This window comes from Corvus moneduloides, chromosome Z, assembly GCF_009650955.1.
Source record: "Corvus moneduloides isolate bCorMon1 chromosome Z, bCorMon1.pri, whole genome shotgun sequence".
Classification (NCBI taxonomy): domain Eukaryota; kingdom Metazoa; phylum Chordata; class Aves; order Passeriformes; family Corvidae; genus Corvus; species Corvus moneduloides.
Window position 1 is genome coordinate 52472789 of NC_045511.1, and position 18387 is coordinate 52491175.

At 38.9% G+C, this 18387-nt stretch overlaps 1 protein-coding gene across 1 annotated transcript in view; it reads left to right on the plus strand.

Annotated features, from left to right (window-relative positions):
* GDA (guanine deaminase) overlaps positions 1-13905 on the plus strand; it is a 29836-nt gene extending 15931 nt beyond the window's left edge. The window contains exons 8-14 of the mRNA XM_032096274.1: positions 90-197; positions 2303-2400; positions 2919-2986; positions 3444-3590; positions 5707-5825; positions 6657-6684; positions 7384-13905. Of these exons, the coding sequence (XP_031952165.1) occupies positions 90-197; positions 2303-2400; positions 2919-2986; positions 3444-3590; positions 5707-5825; positions 6657-6684; positions 7384-7454 (639 nt within the window). The 3' untranslated portion in view covers positions 7455-13905. The remainder of the gene's footprint in view (positions 1-89; positions 198-2302; positions 2401-2918; positions 2987-3443; positions 3591-5706; positions 5826-6656; positions 6685-7383) is intronic.
* Positions 13906-18387: the final 4482 nt, after the last annotated feature.

Below are 18387 nucleotides of genomic sequence, written 5' to 3' on the forward strand. Positions count from 1 at the left end.
TTTTTAGCACCAGTAGATTGCTCAGAAGGTTGTAATGTCAGGTTCAGTGCTGTTTAAAGGACTAACTGCTACGCATTTTCTTATTTCAGAGTCACATAAGTGAGAATGAAGAAGAAGTCAAACTTGTGGAGAACATGTTTCCTGCCTACCAGAATTACACCGAACTGTATGATAAAAACAAGCTGCTAACCAGCAAGGTAGCCACATAAAAATTCCCCCACCATAACTTACATTAATCCATGTAGAGAATAGGATGGTTTACTGTATTTACCTGAAAAATCTGTATTGTTCTTTGAAGGTCAGTGACATCTGGGGAAAGTAAATTTGTTTTATGTTCTCTGTTGAAGTGTTGGATCTTTAAACAAGCCCACACTGTTCCTAAGTATTTTAGGGGAGATGAAAAATAAACATATTTTATGCTCCCTGATCCGTTTTCCAAAGGCTCCAAAGAGAATTAGGGCAATGGGATTAGAAGGAGACTAGATAACTGGTATTGTAGGAACTGGTAATTCTTGGACAGTACCCAGTTATCCTTATATTCCAAGGATATTATCCAGTTTTTGCACACTGGTTTGCCTGAAGATTTCTTCTGTGGTGTTATGGTAGGACCAACTTCATTTTTTTCCTTTGGAGAAGCAACCCTCCTTGTTGAGTTCTGAGCATCAACCTCACTTGCAGACAAGTGCACCTTACTGCTCTATCCAAAAGCACTCTCATCTCGTTTTACCAGCTGAGTCTACCAAGCTTTGAGAGGCACACTAGCCTGAAGAGTTGAAATTCATTAATGCTTTATGCTGGTGAGATAAATGTAATATAGCTGCCCACAGTAATTACAGGTCGGAGTGCCAAGGCACACGTTATTAGACAGTGGGGTGGCAGAAGTGAATATGAACAACCCAGCTAAAGTCAGAATACTTAAATATCAGTCAAGTTAATTAAAAAATTTAGGAGAGAATTTTCTGAGGCACAAGGGGCAGCTGGCAACTCCCTGGGAATTTGCTATTGAACTCCCATTTCTGTGTTTGAAATTGAACCCCAACACATTACTTGTTTTCTGTCCTTTTTGCTTGAAAAATCAATATGGACTACAGAAGTATGTATACAGCATTAACCTTTGTTTTCTTGCACAGTCCTTTGCATACTGATTTGGATTGTGGGTGTTAGTGCTCTAAAGAGCATATTCATGCTGCAAAAGCGTAGGTCTTAATTCTGTCAGACTTTTACGCACACAAGTGAAAATGGTCATGAAAAATCATGATTACTGGTGCCTTCTGGACTCAGGCTCCTGGTTGTTCGGGAAAGCATTCTATTAAACACAGAACCTCAGATATCGTCTCCCCATCCACCCAAACTGAGACAGCAAGTCAATTTTTTAAAGTGTTTCTAAAGCAGGGTTTTTTTGGAGATGTTGCTTTTAAAAAAGCAATACAGATTTGCAGGAAGGTAGATGCTTCAGCAGCTACCATATAACTGAAGATGTGGCTATTCTCCTTGTGTTTTCAGCTACACTGAACTTGATAAGTAGAGATGGGAGAGGTAGGAGGGGTACAGTGCTATTAGGAGATGCTCAGTGGAAACTGTCTCCGTGCCATTCTCAATTTTATGTCCAGATTGCAAGATCTAACTGAGCTCTTGCTCTTCTCTTTCAGTGGGCATTTGGCATATGAGGTAATGCCAATTAGATTTGTGTGGAAGTAATTGTTTTATGTACTATTAAATTATCCTATCCTGTACCTCTATATTTTGCTTGTGAACTTATTTTTGAAGTCAGCTATGTAGGCTAAGAAAACTAATTTATCAGTTGCATAAAAAATTAGATTATTTTACTTAAAGAATATTTAATATCTCTCTCTCTCTCTCCCTGGTGCAAAGCTTTAGAGAGCCAATAGGAAGCATGCTAAGAGTACATACATCTTCCATTGTATCTGATGTATTCCTAGCCCCAGTACTTAGTCTCTGTGTTAGCTAAATATAAATTGTAAGGTTGCTACAGCACTAGGACAATTGAGGAATTCTTGCTTTTGTTCATTGAAGGTCTTTGGTCACAGCAGTCACTGCAAGAGCAAGCACCCTGTATTCTTATATTGAAAAAATGAAAAAAAGCTGAAGGAATGACATGTCAGGCATACCGAAGTTAATCAGTTTTTTCCATGTTGCTTTTAAGAGCTTTGTTCAGGAAGTGCATTACTTTCACTTGATGGTAATATGTGTCCTTTTTGGCTATTTGAAGCAGTGCAGCAAAACTCACAGCCACAGAAGTAAATGCAATATTGAGTAAACTGGTGATTCTCTTTTTCTTTAGACAGTCATGGCTCATGCCTGTCATCTTTCTGAAGAAGAGCTGAAACTTTTTAGTCTTCGTGGAGCTGCAATTTCACATTGCCCCAATTCTAACTTTTCGTAAGTTAAAAAAAAAAAGAAAGTAAGAATGGTGTATAATTAAATAAAGCTGTTGATCATGTAGTACCCTGAGTTGATGCTACCATTGCAAAGCTATTTATATGATACCTCATTACACCATCAATGACATATTGGATTGAACGTGACCATTCATCATCCACTTCCGCATAGCATGCTCTGGACTGATTTCTGGTCTTTCAGTTTAGTTATTGACTCTATATCTATATCTGTATCAATATTTCTTTTCTAAAAATTTGTTTCTTTTGACTGTTCTGTCAGTGGTAGATTCAAGGCATCTCCCTTCCCCCTGAAGTGTGTTAATGTTTTGGGGGAATGGGCTATATAATCTTTCTATTGAGCAGACGTGAGATACTGCATGGTATCCAGCCAGAATAAATAATAAACCAGATCTTGCAGACGTTAAGGGAGAATCTTTGTCATAAAATGGCTCTGCAGCCCTGCTCTTCCTGAACTTTTTCTGCATGCATCACACACAACATGTTCCTTCTCCAATCCAGGTTGCGCAGCGGTGTCTTAAATGTGCGGAAGGTTCTTGAACACAATGTGAAGCTTGGTCTTGGCACAGGTTAGTAGTTTGCTGTAGAAGTGGTTTCTTCTGGAAACCATTGGGAGATACGAAAACATCCACCTGTTCATATTTAAAAATCAGCAAGTCTCCAACTTTTGGTCCTCCTTTGTTTTCCCCACTAGAGTATGGAAGTCTAGAGTATTGAAATCTAGGGTTGGTCCAAAACTGTTTAAAAAGAAAACAAAAAATTAGTGAAGAGTTTTGTTGCTATTGTGAGCTTAAACAGGGCTTGAATAACAACTTTGCAGTTTTCTGTTTTTTTGTTGTGTTCTATTCATTTGGCTGTGTGTGAGAGCACGTTTATTGGGAATTATGCCTTCAGAGACAGTGCTTAGCAGCAGAACTTGTTCGGTTTACCACATATGTCTCTTCAGGCCTTTGAATTAAAGCTTATAGAAATTTAACATGGAGAATTATACCCAAAGCTTGTTTCTAAAAGTCTGATCCCTTATAGATGTTGCTGGTGGATATTCAGCTTCTATGCTTGATGCTATAAGGAAAACAATGATGGCATCTAATAGCCTTCAGATCAATAAAGTGAATGAAACAGGACTAACCCTTGAAGAAGCTTTTCAGCTTGCCACTCTGGGAGGAAGCCAAGGTAAGAAGAAAATTTTTTTGAGTGGACACAGAGAGCTACAACCCTTTTTTATTATATCTCTCCCTGTCTTCATGGGAGATTCATGGATTTTCTGGTGCCAGAGTGAAGTCTAACTGGTGGGCAGAGATAATCCTTCAGTCTCTCATACCCGTACTAGGCTTTTTAGAGAAGAGTACTCTATTACTCTTGAGAGTTTAATAATAAAATCTTAACGGCTTTTCAGGTTGTACATTTGCTTTGCAATGATCCTCAGACTTCTTAGTCATAAGGTTATAAGTGGTTGTCTATTTATTGTACCAGCTGGAAATTTGTTTTCTCAGCAACCATCACCTAGAAGAAAAACTGCAATTACTGTAAAATCATGCATTCTATTTGTCATCAGTTTCTAATTTTGCTTGTGATTTTTGAGCTGTTAGCGAGGCAGTTTGTCACAAATCAAAACATCATGCAAATCACTCCTCCCTCAGGGAAAACCAGAAAATTTAAACAGGCTATCCACTATGGTTGTTCAAAATGCATTTGCATCTGCAGAATACAGTCATATAGTATGTGGGTTATCCAGTTTTGGATAACCAGTTTTGTTATGATCAGTGTGCACATACAAATATACACAATTAAAAATGTTTTAGTGGAGCTGGTATGATTTAGCAGAGAGGAAATCCACACATAAGTGAAAACCTATTACTGTTTCAGTTAGCAGAAATGAGCTCACTACCTGCTAAAGCATGAGTCCCAAATCTTTTCAGTGCAGCCTCTCCATAGCTGCCAAAAACCTCCATTGAGAATTATAAATGGAAGTTTGAAAGATGTAGTGAAAATGTCACCGAACAGGTCTTGTCAGGACTGTATCTGAATTCTTGAAGAGTGCAATGGGGGAAGTAGAGAAGAGAGAAGATGAGCAGGGAACAAAAAGTAATCTTTTTCCTGCAATATATACTGTTCCACAAAGTGTGAGAACAAACTAGCTGAGACACAGAAAGGAAGACTTATAAAAATCCCAAACTCCTATGTGGTTTCCCTTCCCAGCTACTCTTGTGCTTTTTCTATATTAGGTTTCTCTAGTAAAGTGTTAGTTCTGTATATTGATTTTAAGCTGGTTTATCCTTACTGAATTACTTTTAAAGGTAGAATATATTACTTCTACAAGCTTTCAGTAGCCTGGATACTGAAAGTGAAAATTTCAGTAGCAGAATTTTAAATGAGTGGTTCTTATGTTGAAATAATTTGCTTTGTTAAGACTCCTAAACACTTGTCACCCTCTTGTGTTTAATCTAAAAATTGCATTCTGCTCAAAAACCTGAAGGACTATGAGATCATTTTAGTTGAAAGTAATAGGTAATCAAATATTTCATAATTTGTAGGAGTTTGAATGTCTTTAAGATACTGTGATATTCCTGCCACTCACAAACTTCAATGAAGACTGAGATTCCTTTGTCAGAGCAATCTGAAAATAAATGTACAACTTATTTGTAGATATTATGCTCTTTGATAACTTAATTTCAGAGCATTGGAAAAATTCATTTAATTCACAGATACTTTCGACAACTTAAAACCATCCTAATTTATTTCTAAAGAGACGCAAAGGCCTCTTTTTAGGTATTCTAAGTACTTGCAAGCACTCAGTTCTCAGCTAAATAATAGACCACAAGCCAAGCCTTACAGGTAGATAGATATGAGACCTTCAGATCTGGCTGTGATTATTTTTCCATGCCATACTATTCTTTCTTCCTGCTTATTACAATTAGTTATCCTCACTGGACACTTCTTTTATTATCATTTTATTATATATTACTATTGTAATAGGCCTATACAACCTTTCAAAGTTGCTTAAACTGTTTAAAAAATGCAATCTAATACTGCCTTAGCAAGGTGAGTGTTATTATATACTTTACTGTTTCTCTGACTTATTTCATTACCCTGTTTGTAGGTTGAATATTTTTGCGATATAACCAATTGCTTCTTAAGTTTCTTAAGAACTCAGGTGATAACATACCCAGTATTCAATTTGGTTTTGGGTTTTTCCTCATAATCATCTAAATTCTTGTTTGTCTTATGAATATTTCAAGTAAGTTGGTTGGTGCTGAAGACGTGTTTGTGAACTTGTTTTCTTCCTCAGCTCTAGGACTAGATGATGTGATTGGAAACTTTGAGGTGGGCAAAGAATTTGATGCACTGCTAATCAACACGAAGGCTTCAGATAGCCCTTTTGACTTGTTCTCTGCTGATGATTTTGAGGTAATCAGAACAGGATTGATGATCAAAAAGTTAATGGAAATGCTGTGGGGCAGGTCTGTGATACAGACAGAAAAAACCTCTTGAGAGTTATTCTGGTGACAGGAATTGGTGTACTACACCCCTGCTGTCTGTGCTTCAGCCTAGAGGTTCCATGCTTGCTTTTCTTCAGAATCTTGCTGACCCCAGTGACAGTTCCATAACACCATGAGCAAAAATGCATGTAATGTTTTTAATGCATGTTTTATTAGCCCAAGAAGACAATTAGAGTTATCTATTTGCAGCGACAAATGACAGACAAGAAAAAGCAATTTAGTTTTAGTCAATAGTTAGAGTTCAGGCTGAACAATGGCAACCTGTTGCCAGAGAAAAGTTAGGTTGTCTTTTCTATATTGCTATTAAAAAATGAAGCAAGCACTTAAGATAGCTAATTTGAGTTAAAAGCACAGTTTTTATGCTAGCATTAAAGCAGTGTTGGCTTTATGGTATGGAAACACCTTCTCATACAAAAATCTCCTCTGACTAAAAAGATAATTAAGAGCACTTACTTGAATTTATAGATGTAGCCAGACTGCCTGGAAACAATTCCAGTTCTGTAAAAACTGTTATTTTTCAGTTTAAATCTAAACCTTTTAAGCTCAGTTATTGGTCCTTAGGACTTTAAAAATGTTTAAATTTTATTTTCAAAACGTAGATGATGTATGTTAAGTTTTGATTTCACTGTTACTAGGAATATTTAGGAGAACTGATTTATCTGTTCTTTCAAGCTTCAAATAATTATGATATCGGACAACGGTATTGCTTTCTGAATTGTTTTCTCCCATTTTTCTATAGGACACTCTCCAGAAGTTCCTGTATCTAGGTATGTTTTGATTTTCAACTCAGGTAGAATTCTCATTTCCTACATCAAACATTATGTCAATTAATGTTGGGGTTAATATAAATGTATTTATATATAAGTAAGTATACATTTATTTGCAGTAATTAAATATATTTATTCAACTCTTATATAAACATTAACCTGTGCCTGATAATTAGTATTATTTAACATTAATAAATAAAAATTTACTTATATTTATTTGTAAATATGCCCAGGCAGTGTCCGGACTGGGGCTGCATTGCCTCTGTGTTGTGATGTTGAGGCGCCTGGTGCCAGCTCTGGCCACAGCTGTGTCATGCTCTACCTAGACCCTAGCCTTTTTTGAGGAGCTGTCTGGGTCAGACCAGCTTTCTTGCTCAGATATTGTGCAACAAATAATTTCCTGTACAGATACATAATATTTTTGGGGTTTGGATCTACTGACTATATGGAAAATCCATTCTAGTATTCCAGCAGCTGAATGCTATGTTTATTTTTTTAAAAAAGCATGGGTTGCAAAAACATTTATTGATCTTTTTGGTAGCCCTGGCTATTTCTCTCCAAATGGACTTTCTTAGTTCTAGGAAAAGTTCATTGCAAATGATGTGTTCCACAACTGATTTTGTGGACTGCATAATTTTCATTAATTAAATCAGTGCATGCATTTATGTACAAATCTCTGTTTTGACCATGTTATTTCAGGTGATGATCGGAATATTTCTGAAGTGTATGTGGCTGGAAAGCAAGTGGTTCCTTTTTCAAGCTCTGTATAAATCCATTTCCCTTTTGCAAAATACTCTGCTGATCATTCTGCATCTGATTTGGAAAAGATTGTTTAAACACAGTGCCTGATCATCAGGAATGACACCTCACTTTTGGATAATGTTATAAAATTTGAAAACATTGAAAATTTTGTTAGACCTCTTGAGAATTACTTTACCAAAATTTTCATCATTCTAGAGGGAATGGCTATTTAAATATCTCTGTAAAAATTTGTGCATTAATGGGGATTTGATAAATACCTTATTTAAAGAGGACACCTGCTGTTCTGTTCAATAATAGTATAGGAAGCACTATGTGGAACAATGAGATGCTCATTGTCTATAGGGATTTAAAAAAACCCCACTGCTTGTAAATTGATGGTCCAGGTAATGGATATCATGGAAGAATGCAATTTCCATAGTATTATCGTCAAGTATGGAAAAATTAGTGTCATTTTGGAGAATGTAGAGCAGTTTTCAGTTTTTCCCAGGAGCTTTTTTAAAAAAAAAAATTATTTAGAACATTATTTTTAAAGAGGAATTTAGTAAGACGTGTGTGTTTATAAATAAATAAGGATCCTTATCAAAGAGTTCAGAATTGTCATTTGTAGTCAGGCAGTCCATTGAATTACCTTGATCTGAGTGACGGCTGAATGAAACTTTTGTTTATTAGAAGCAGGCACTAAGATATCTCTGCAGGCTACACAATGGCAAACAAATTAAGAGGGTTTTCTGGACTAGAGGGAGTGCTTCATCTAGTTCAGCATCCTGCAGAATCTTCCCAAACTCATTTGCTCCTGACTGTTCAGACAGGATGATGATGTCCCTTCTCCTTTCTGCAAGGGAAGTGAGTGCATTTAAAAAATTTCCACGAGAAATGGTCTCTTTCTGGCCATTACCACCTTTGACTTGAGGTGAAAATCATCACTGAAAAAAGCAGCTCGGCTTTCATGTGCTCTTTGTGTCTTTCAATGTGGCAGCCATAATTCCAGCCCTGTACAATTCCAGGATTCCAGGTAAAAAATATGCCCTTTTTGTTTTGGAAATCTGTGTGACTTCCTTTCCTAAAAAGGCATATTTCCCTGCTTTTTATCAGAGCCTTTTTTTTTTTTTTTTTGTGATATTTGTTTGAGGAGGGGATTACTTCTTATTTCTTTATTATGTTTTTGCAACACAAAGGATGCAAGCTTTAATTTCAGGGTCATTAGAGACCAATATTGTATTTAGATACTGTAAACATGTGTTGAATATGGTTTTAAGGCCTGCTTCAAGCTTCTTTGATTTCACTAAGCCTTGTTTCGCACTTTTATCTCACTGCCTGGGGATATAGGACTTACCTCTGTTCACAAAACAAGGGAAGTCACTGCACCAAAGTTTCACTTTATGTCTACTTCTGACAGAGTGCTTGGCCCAACGTCACTCATAATGTTCTGATTTTAAAAGCATTTTCAGAGCTTATTGTATTGTTATGATTACGCCTACATGAGACAGCATAGCATCAAGGGGAAGAGTAACAGCTAATTTGGGCACTTAAAGCAGTACAGTCTGTTCAGTGTGGTTTTTTTGCCAAAGCTGAGGGGCCATACCAAACAGCAGGGAATAACCAGGAGATGTCTTGCAGACATCACCTGGATGCAGCCGCTCACTGAGAGTTCACTCAGGTATCTTCCAGGTTGCTGCACTGTGCCACTGCTTGCCGAGGTACAGCCTTCCTACCCATTCAAAGACTTCTAAGGCTTTAGGAGTCAAGATCTAAGGATTAAGATTTACACATTCCATCAGGGTGTTTTCTCAACCATGATGTTTTTCATGTGTCCCAATCACCTACATAGTAGCACACTTGTTCAGCAAATAACAATCTTCAGCTCTTTCACTTGGTTTCCTGATTCAGGGAGCATTTTTTCTCATGAATTTTGACATGAATTTAATTGACCAAATTTCACATTTCAAAACCAAAGATCTGTGAGACACATGTTTTAATCCTCCCAGTTACTGTTTGAAACTATTTTTAGGAAATTACATGGTTTTCAGCTTTGGCTTTCCTGTGGTGGAGAAAGATCACACAGCCTTGTGTACAACGTATGCTAGTGCCCTACTTCTTTGCCTCCAGAGCTATGAATTAAGTCAATGCTTTTATTTTAGTGGTAGTCTTAACTGTCTCTGACTTAATTGTTTTCCCATTATTTTCTGGTGTTTTTAAGAAAGGGATTCAGCTTTCTTCTTAAAATACTTTTGAGGATGGACAGGTTGCTTATTTAAAAACCAGGAACACACTAAAACTTTAACAAGTTCAGGACTACACTGCTGGCCCAGTAACAAAGGGACTCTCTAGGATAACTGCTGCCAGTGAGCTTTGTATCTGAATTTTTACTGTGTCACGAGCAGTTTGACTCTTGTTAAATTCAGGGACAAGGTAGGAACTCACCTTTTGACCAGGAGGAGTGAGGACCAAGATGGATAGGATTACCTTAAATGCTGAGGTGCTTAGGCATAAAGGAAAGAAGTCTGAATTTGATGTTTGAAGAGGCCAGTAGAGGAATTCATACAACAAATAAACTGTGAGGGTCTTTTGACAGCAACATCTTAATTAGAATTGAATGGACAAAAAAATGCACTGCCAGAAAAGTTAAGTGGGGTCATCTGAGGCAGTCCCAAAATCTTGTTCAGTGGAAGATTGCTTATGCACAGGAGTTTTAAAGTTTTAGGTCATACAGAGAACGTAGTAGTCAGATTTCTCTGACGTAATTTTGGGAAAGTCACTAAGGATCCCACTGTGAACTTTTAGTCCTTGGGACCCTCTGCCTGTGTGTAGATTGCCAAGATATTTGTTACAGTGGAGGAGGATCAGTGATAAGTTACTGCTGAGACTCGCACATCTACACCACATGCAGCTCAGGACCGCATATATCCCGTTTCCTTGGATAGATGCCGATACTGCGTGTGCACTTTGAAGCAGGCCAAGTAATGGGTTCAGATTCTTAGTGTCTCTTTTAGAGATGAGTATATTTGGAAGGCAGCTGAGTTTTCAGTGTAGTTTCCTCCAAAACAGACTTCATTCTTGTATACCAAAACCACCCTGCAAACTGAATCAAAGTTCAATTAGGGAGAATGATTGGGAATTCAGAACAACACTATTGTCTCAAACCAAAATGCCAATGGAGGCTAGAACTCAAACTATTCTCCCTCTAAGTTCATCACAGAACTTAGTAGCTGAATACAAATTGAAGCAACCTTCTTCCACCTTCCTCCCTTTTCCCTAACCACCCCACCACAAAAAAAAAAATACAACAAAACAAACAAACATAACAAAAACAGAAAGAAAGAAACAAAAACAAGTTAAAATGAGACAACTGAACACTAAGGGGATATGAGTATGTGGAAGAAAATAAAGGGATAATTTTCAGTCAGTATAAATTGACACATACGACAGTATAAAATGACTGATTTAAGATAAAACCTCTGGAAAAATGCACATGCAACAGATTCCAGATGTCTCTCCCCATGAGTTCTCTTACCAGATGGTGGATGAGATCTTTCTTTCCTAATATGTCTTTATGTTCAATGGTAGCATACCATTCAGACAAAGGAAGAAAAAGGCTATTTGTGTAGAGCTTGCTTTTTGGGACAATATGCTTACTGTGCTGTATGGTCAGATGAGCACTTATTTATTATAAATAGAATGTATTTGAATTACTGTTATATGTTGATCTCATTGTGTCACTTTAGGTTTTGAAATACTAGCAAGAATTGCCTATGCATTATGCAGCATTATTTGAATTATTCATGTGTGGCAAGTGGAGTTCTGCACTTTAAAATGTTGCCTTGGCCTAATGTTTATATTTATGCTGTATTTTTTGTGCAGTCCTAAGGTTTTGTAGGGAAAAAAAAAAGTGTATTTTTTCACTGTACTGAAATTTTCAGTAAGTCAACTTTCTTTTAAAAAAAGGAACTTTAAAATTACCCTGTCTAAAAGTCTGTGCCTGATTATACACTCATGAATGGAAAAATTATAATGGTTTTATGAACTTGGATAGTAACATTTAATGTAAAAAAAAGTGCAGATAAATAGAATTTTTTAGAATGTAATTAAGATAGTGTGGTGCAAGTTAGCAAAAGGTATTGTTAAATATCTATAAGTTTTATTGAGCAAAAGAGAACATAGTTATTATTGATTATTCATTTTAAAAAGATACATAAGTTTTGAAAAACAAAAAGCCCAAGTTCTTTCAAAGAATATCCCAGTTTTAAAAGAAAAGGTATTAATGTCATTACTCAGCCTAGCTGTTTAAAAGTATTATTTTAAGAATTTCCAATAACAATCCATGAGAGATGATCAGGTGGACATCTTCTAAAGTTCTGGATTTCTATGAATAAATGGTGCTGCTTTATTTGCAGCCCGGTATGTGTTAGGAGTCAACTCACCTGTAAAATTATAGTGTAGAGTCACAGAATAAGCTGAGTTGGAGGGGACCCTCAAGGATCATCATGTCCAGCTCCTGGCCCTACATAGCACCGTCCTCAAGGACAGGGAAGTACGAAGAAATTTGCAGAAGAGTGGTAGTGGAACACAAAATACTGCAAAGTAGAAAGGAGATAGGTCAGAGGAACTCATAAAAAGAAGGTGATATGTCAGAGAAATTTTAGGTGGGAAATGCTCAGAAAAGAAGATACATTCTCAGGTGATGTTCTGCTAAGTCATGGATGTCATTCCTTCTAAAAGTCATTGAGGTCCAAAACCTGACCAGGTTTCCAAAGCAGTTACGTACATGCTTAACAATACAAGCCCAAATACCTGCTAATGGCGTAATTATGAAGCTCTTCACAACTTTAAGACCTCTGCTTCAAGATTTAAATGAAAATTACCTGCAATGGCTCCAGAAGAAACATAATGTAAAGGGCACATTATGTTTTATCTACACCTGTCCTGTAAAACATTTAGCACTGGCCAGGACAGAGGCTGAATTAGTCTGGTCCCAGTGAAGAGCATCTGTTCCTGCATGCCCCAGACTTGATTCCCTGTCATGTGCCTGGTGATGCAGTGATAACTGAGTCCAGTACAGGACAAAGAGTCTGGTGTGACTGAAGTGACTGAATACAAATTGTTTTAGATATCAGATTGTGTAGAAATGAAGCTCATTGCTGAGACCACAGCACATTTTAAATTACACAATCATATGTATCTAACATTGAACTTCTAGATACTAGGACTTTGGCTTAAAGCTGTGGGGTTTTTAAACCCTTGCACTGTAAGTGCAAAAACTCATGCTTCTCTTAACCAGCAAATGACATCTGCAAGGTATGAGAATGAGTAACAACGTTGACAAAAACAATTCTTGGGAAGCCAAAAGAATATCAGCAACATTAACAACAATTTGTTGTTTAAAGTTAATAGAACTATTAGTTTATGTGGAAAGGCTGAGCAATGTTTTTGGGAGGCAGTTTCCTGGAAACTTCAATGGAAATTCTTTCTTAGAAAATGCCCAGAATCAGTCTGCTCCAACCAATAAGGTCCCTTGTGGCTTCTGCAGAGGCAGTCACTTCTATAGGAGTGAATGTAGTAGCCATGCCTAGACCCTCACTTCTTTACCCTGCCATGACTCAGAAGTGTGTATTAGGTTTAGTTCTGGCATTGGTTTGTGGTTTCTCAGATTTAGTCTTAGTTTGAAAATAACTATGCTAAAGGAGTGGAGCTGGGAGAGGGATAAGGACAAAGGGCAATCTTACACCAGCCTGCCTAATGATTCAACCCAAAATATTTGTCCCACCACGTAGATGTTATTATGTTTGCACAGCTCTTAGACGCAATGATTTGGCTTAATGACTTGAGTGAACTCGTAACAATTAACATCAGTCAAGGCTAGGACATAAACTGTGAGCAGCTGATAAACACATAAAAATGTTTTACTGTGATCTGCATTTAAGTCACCACCACCTTGGCTTTCCTTAGCCAAGGGCTCCTAGGCACATTTAGGTACAAAAAACTCCCTGGAGATAAGCCTGCAGGAGAAGGGGCCAATGTTAGTGACAACTGAAGGCTGTAAACAGCATCCTGTCTGGCCTTGTTTTTTGGAGCTGGGTTGTGTACTCCTCTAACAACTTCTACTGATGAAGCTTTTAGAAAGCATTAGTACATGCTCCTTACCTGAGGATGTGTGCATCCCTTGCTTCAAGACAGATTTTCTTTTCCCAAAGGAGAGTTCACATCTTGCTGGAGTAAGTTCTTCTGATGCTGATTTGTCTGCTTGTCACCTGTTGTGCATAAGCTCTGGTTTATGTGAAAATGCCTAACTGGAGTTAATGTTGTTGAATTTATCCTTCCTTTTGTACTTGTGCAGTTTCAAGGAAGAACAATGTATTAGGAGAAATGGTATGTGCGATTTCCACTTTTCTGCTTGGTTTTGGTCATGCTAAATAGGAAGTCGTACTGTTGAACAAAATAAAGAGGCCTTGTGTTTACACCAAACCTTGTCTCTGTGTCTGACTTTTGAGAAGAGAGAAAGCTGACAAGCTGACTAATAAACAGCGAAGGCCAAAATACACAGCAACATACCCTGTTTGCTGGGGAACCTGGGCAACGCCCCATCACAGGAGTTTGCAAACTCTGCTTAGTATGTACGTTATTTTAGGGGATCTTTATTCAGATTCAAAACTCTTACAGCTTTTGATGTATCTTTATTATCAGACTTGTGGGCTTCATAAATAAAAGCCAGCGCTTTGGTAACCACTTTATTTTTTTTGTATTGGATTATACTGTCCTGAAACGCTTGCCTCTTGTGGTTAACAACAGTCACAGCTCCTTTGATGTGTGTTTCTTCGCTTTCTTACAAAGCTTAGGCATAAAAACGTCCCCAGTCTAAGCAGCTCTGAAACTAACCAGAAGTGGGTTTTCTTAAAACAAAAACTGCCATAAAAGGACCAGTAATTATACACTGAGGAATTGTATACTGAAATGTTGAGAATTATGTGCAAGCTGTTACCAACTTATCCAAAATTTTGTGCACAAGAAATAAAACTGTTCTGTATTTTCATCAACCAGCTTACCAACAAGTCATCGAGCTACAGAGAAAAGAAAGTGAAAGAAAACTTCCTTGTAGACTACTGTTCTGAACAGGAGGGTCCATTTAGGCTTTCAGCCTGGGAATTTGGCTACTTAAAACTTTACTTTTGAAAAACAACAGGAAGAAATGCTTTTGCAATATTTCACTGGAGAACTGTGTTGAGACTTACCTATTTAGGGCAGTATGAGCCCCAGATGTGAGCACAGTTCTTATGGTGTAGAGGGTTTCCAAGTAAATTTGAAAATCTGAGAGCCTTTGGTATGCTCTCAGTAAATCTCAGGCTACAATTACCCATTTCACTACAATGACTTGATGCAGGCACAGTTTCTACAAGTGAAAACAGAGTTTGCAATCTCAAAAAAAAGTCACCGAGTAATCCTGAACACTTTATCAACATAATTTTCATTAGTCTTCTCCCATATAAAGAAGGAAACAAAGATTCTTCTTGGTTTGAGATCAGATACTGGATTGCATAATCTCAGTTTAATTTGCAGTTCATGACTTAAGAGCATAGTTAAAATGCAAAATGCAGGTTGCTTGCCCTGTGCTTGTACTCTGTAATCAGCTGTCTTCCTTTCAAAGCATTAGAATTCTCGTATTAATTCTAATTAAATACTAGAATTAATATTTAAGTGTTTAAGAGTTACCTTAAAATTATGGCCATAAATGCCATGAAATCAAGCTGAAATATGAGTAATGCCTCTTCCTTTCATAATTGCTCTTAGCTGTAACATCACAAAATACAGAAGTATTTTTCTTCTTAGAAATTGAAAATATTAAACAGTAGATACATTTTCATCTCCGCCCCTGCTTAAACCAATCTCACCTTCCAGCACACTGGTGAAGAAGGTTCATAGCTGTCAGAAACCCGTATTCTCTGATAATTCATAAAGAATATAGATTCCAGCTAGCTGTGGGCAGCATTAATACTTGTATTCTCTCGTTGCTCTAAAAATTAATCCCTGGCCTTTTATTTTTGAGAAGGAATCCCCATTGTTGTATTTTGGTGGCTTGTGAAATAGCAAACATGTGCCAATAGAGATCAATACTGCCTTGCGGGACAAAGCAGCCAGTGCTGAGCAATCCTCCCTATCCCAGCTCAGGCGCTGCATCTGGGCATTTCCAGCATTGTTATACAAAAATTCACTTGCTTCAAGGGTAACAGGAAGAAGACAAGAGTTTGAGCTGTGTGCAGCAGATGCTCTTACAGAAAGAGAGATTCACAGATTTTAGAAATGTAAACCTGTCACATTGACTGCTGCTGTCTACAGCCCAGGCTAGCTCCAGCGGTGTGTGGCAGGAGTGGGGAGCAGCCGGAGCCGCAGAGCTTTAAAGCTGCTCCTCTGAAGCCTCAGCTCTACCCAGGGGAGCGAAGGCCCCGGGCACTGTAGCAGCCAGCCGCCCTCGAGGAAGGAAAAGATAAAAAGTAGCAAGGAGGCTCGCCACAGGAGGGAATCCAAACTCATTAAAAGAAGTCCACAGCAAACAAGCAACAGTTGCAGTGTCGCTACACCTTATAAAGGAGCGTTGAACAGGAGGAGTAACCCAGTTAGGGACCAATAAGCGGGTTCGGAGGGAGGGACGCTGAAGGGATGGACTCACGTCTGGTCCAATGGTCTTGGTGGGTGGAGGGAGAGGGGTCACATGCCCCAATGGGGCATCGAGATTTGGGGGATTTCCAAGAGGGGCGGTATCCGAGGGGGCAGGGTCTCGGGGGATTGACAGGGACCATATTAGGGTAATTAGGGAGGGCTTGGGTGACAGACACAGAACAATCCAGAACTCCGGGAGGGCTTTGGGTGATTGACAGCACTGGGAGAGCGGCTGGGGTCTGGGACAGACCAACTGGGAATAGAAGTGGGGAAGGTAGGGACGAACATACAGAATACTATAAAAACATCGCGTCACCAGATAAACCTATAAAGAATTGAACAGTTGCAATCCTCTGTTCTGACCTTTCCAAGCCAGAGGGGGTGGCTGAGGCATCCCGTGAGGCCATGTCTCATGTCTTCATCATGTATCTCCCTTGGGGCCGAATGCCTCAGTGGAACACACACTGAGTGAGTCTGAGTGACCTGGATTAGACTTGTTTCAGGCACAGTGCATGAGAGCAACATAACACTGCACACGTTCTAAACGCTCAGTTTATTAAACCCCACTTACTATGGGTCTGGTTCCCTTAAGTGCAGTGCGGTGATGGACCCCGTGCTAACAAACAGTTTGGGAGGTTGCTTGGACACCCTGTTGCTCAGCCAGCCTACAGAAGCAGCCCAAACTCTTCACTGGAGGCCTGTTGGAGAGCCGGAAGATCCCATCATCAGGGCATCCTCATCTCAATCTCTCAAGAGTAAAATTAAATTCAAATTGATGCACTTGCACTTCTTCTGATATAAAAGCTATCTCAGTGCAGTTTATGTGCACAGACAGCTCTCAGCTGTACCCCTGCCTGGCTTGGGAGCTGCTGTTGTCCTCTAGCTGCTGCCACTTCTGGCTGTAGGTGCTGATGTGGAACTGGGACACGGTGAGGCAGCATGAGGTGGTGTCATGAGCTACCTTCATAAACTCCTGCACTTCAGTTTTTCCTCTCTTTAAAATGAGCAGGGCTTGGCAGTATTACCCCTGCTTTGTAAAACCCTGTGAGGAGTTAAAGGGGAAAGAAACAAAATGAAAATAAGAGAGAAAAAGGAAAGAAAGAACAAAAGAAATCATGAAAAGAACAGCAGGAGGGGGAAAAAACATGTGTCCAGCTTTTTCCCACTCTATTTCCTAGGCTATATCTTACTGAGGCGCTTCATAGCAGTGGAAGCAGCCAAGAAGAGGTCTCCTGCCTCTTCTCCTGGAGCATGTCTCCTCAAGGTTGGCTGGCAGGACATCTACAGTGGTCCTAATGCCTGGTAAACCCATGCCATAAAAATCTTCCATTTAAAAAGTCCTCCAGCCTTCTTGTAGTACTGAAAGCTGCACTGGAGAAAAGGACGCAACCTGCCCAAAGAAAAACCTTGTTGTTTAGGCCACGAAAATTGAATTTATAAAGTCACTGTAACAATAACAAAAAACAGCAATGCAGACCCTCCAGGATCTGTGGAATTACCTGATGGTTATTATCCAAAGTGCAAATGTTGCACAGGCTGCAATGATGAGGGCTACAGCCTGTGGAAGCATGAAATGAGGGTGGGCCATGGTCTCACCTCACACTGCTTCATCTTGCCCCAGTCACACACAAGTGTGTGACTGTGCCATCATATGTCGCTGCAGGATTTGTGCCAGGCTTCACAACAGCTCCTTCCAGGACTCGGGTGTGCTTGTGCTTGCAGCTAACCCTCTCCATTATATTCTAGGTCTTTCCTGCAAAATGCAATTTAATTTAAAGTGCCTGGAATTGGCTTGGTAACATTTTTCCAAAAAGAGATTTTCTGCTGAGTGGGAAGGAACTAGATGTAATTGTAAGGTGATGACGAAGAGGTACACAGTGGTCACAAATGAGTGGTTTAGGTCACTTGAGGAATCACTGTCAAAGGTATTAAAAAAGCAAGTTTAATATAAATTTCCGGAAGCACGGCTTAACAAAGTTCAGTGGCCAGGTTCACTGCATTAAGTACTACATGGATGAAACATACAAGGAAAATCAGGTTAGAATTGATTTTAAATGATTTACAAGGAGACAGGAGACATAAAAAAGGTTAGGATGCAAAAGGGGAGACCCTCCTTCTGAGTCATGAGGTTTTAGCTCATTTGCTAAACTACCAGCAGATACCTGTCATGTTGGAATCCCCCATGAGTACAAGGGTGGCCCGTGTGAGATTTCTGCCAGCCTCCTGTAGAATGAATCATCTGCCTATCCGTCCTGGCTGGGCAGTCTGTAACAGACTCCTACCAGGACACCCGCT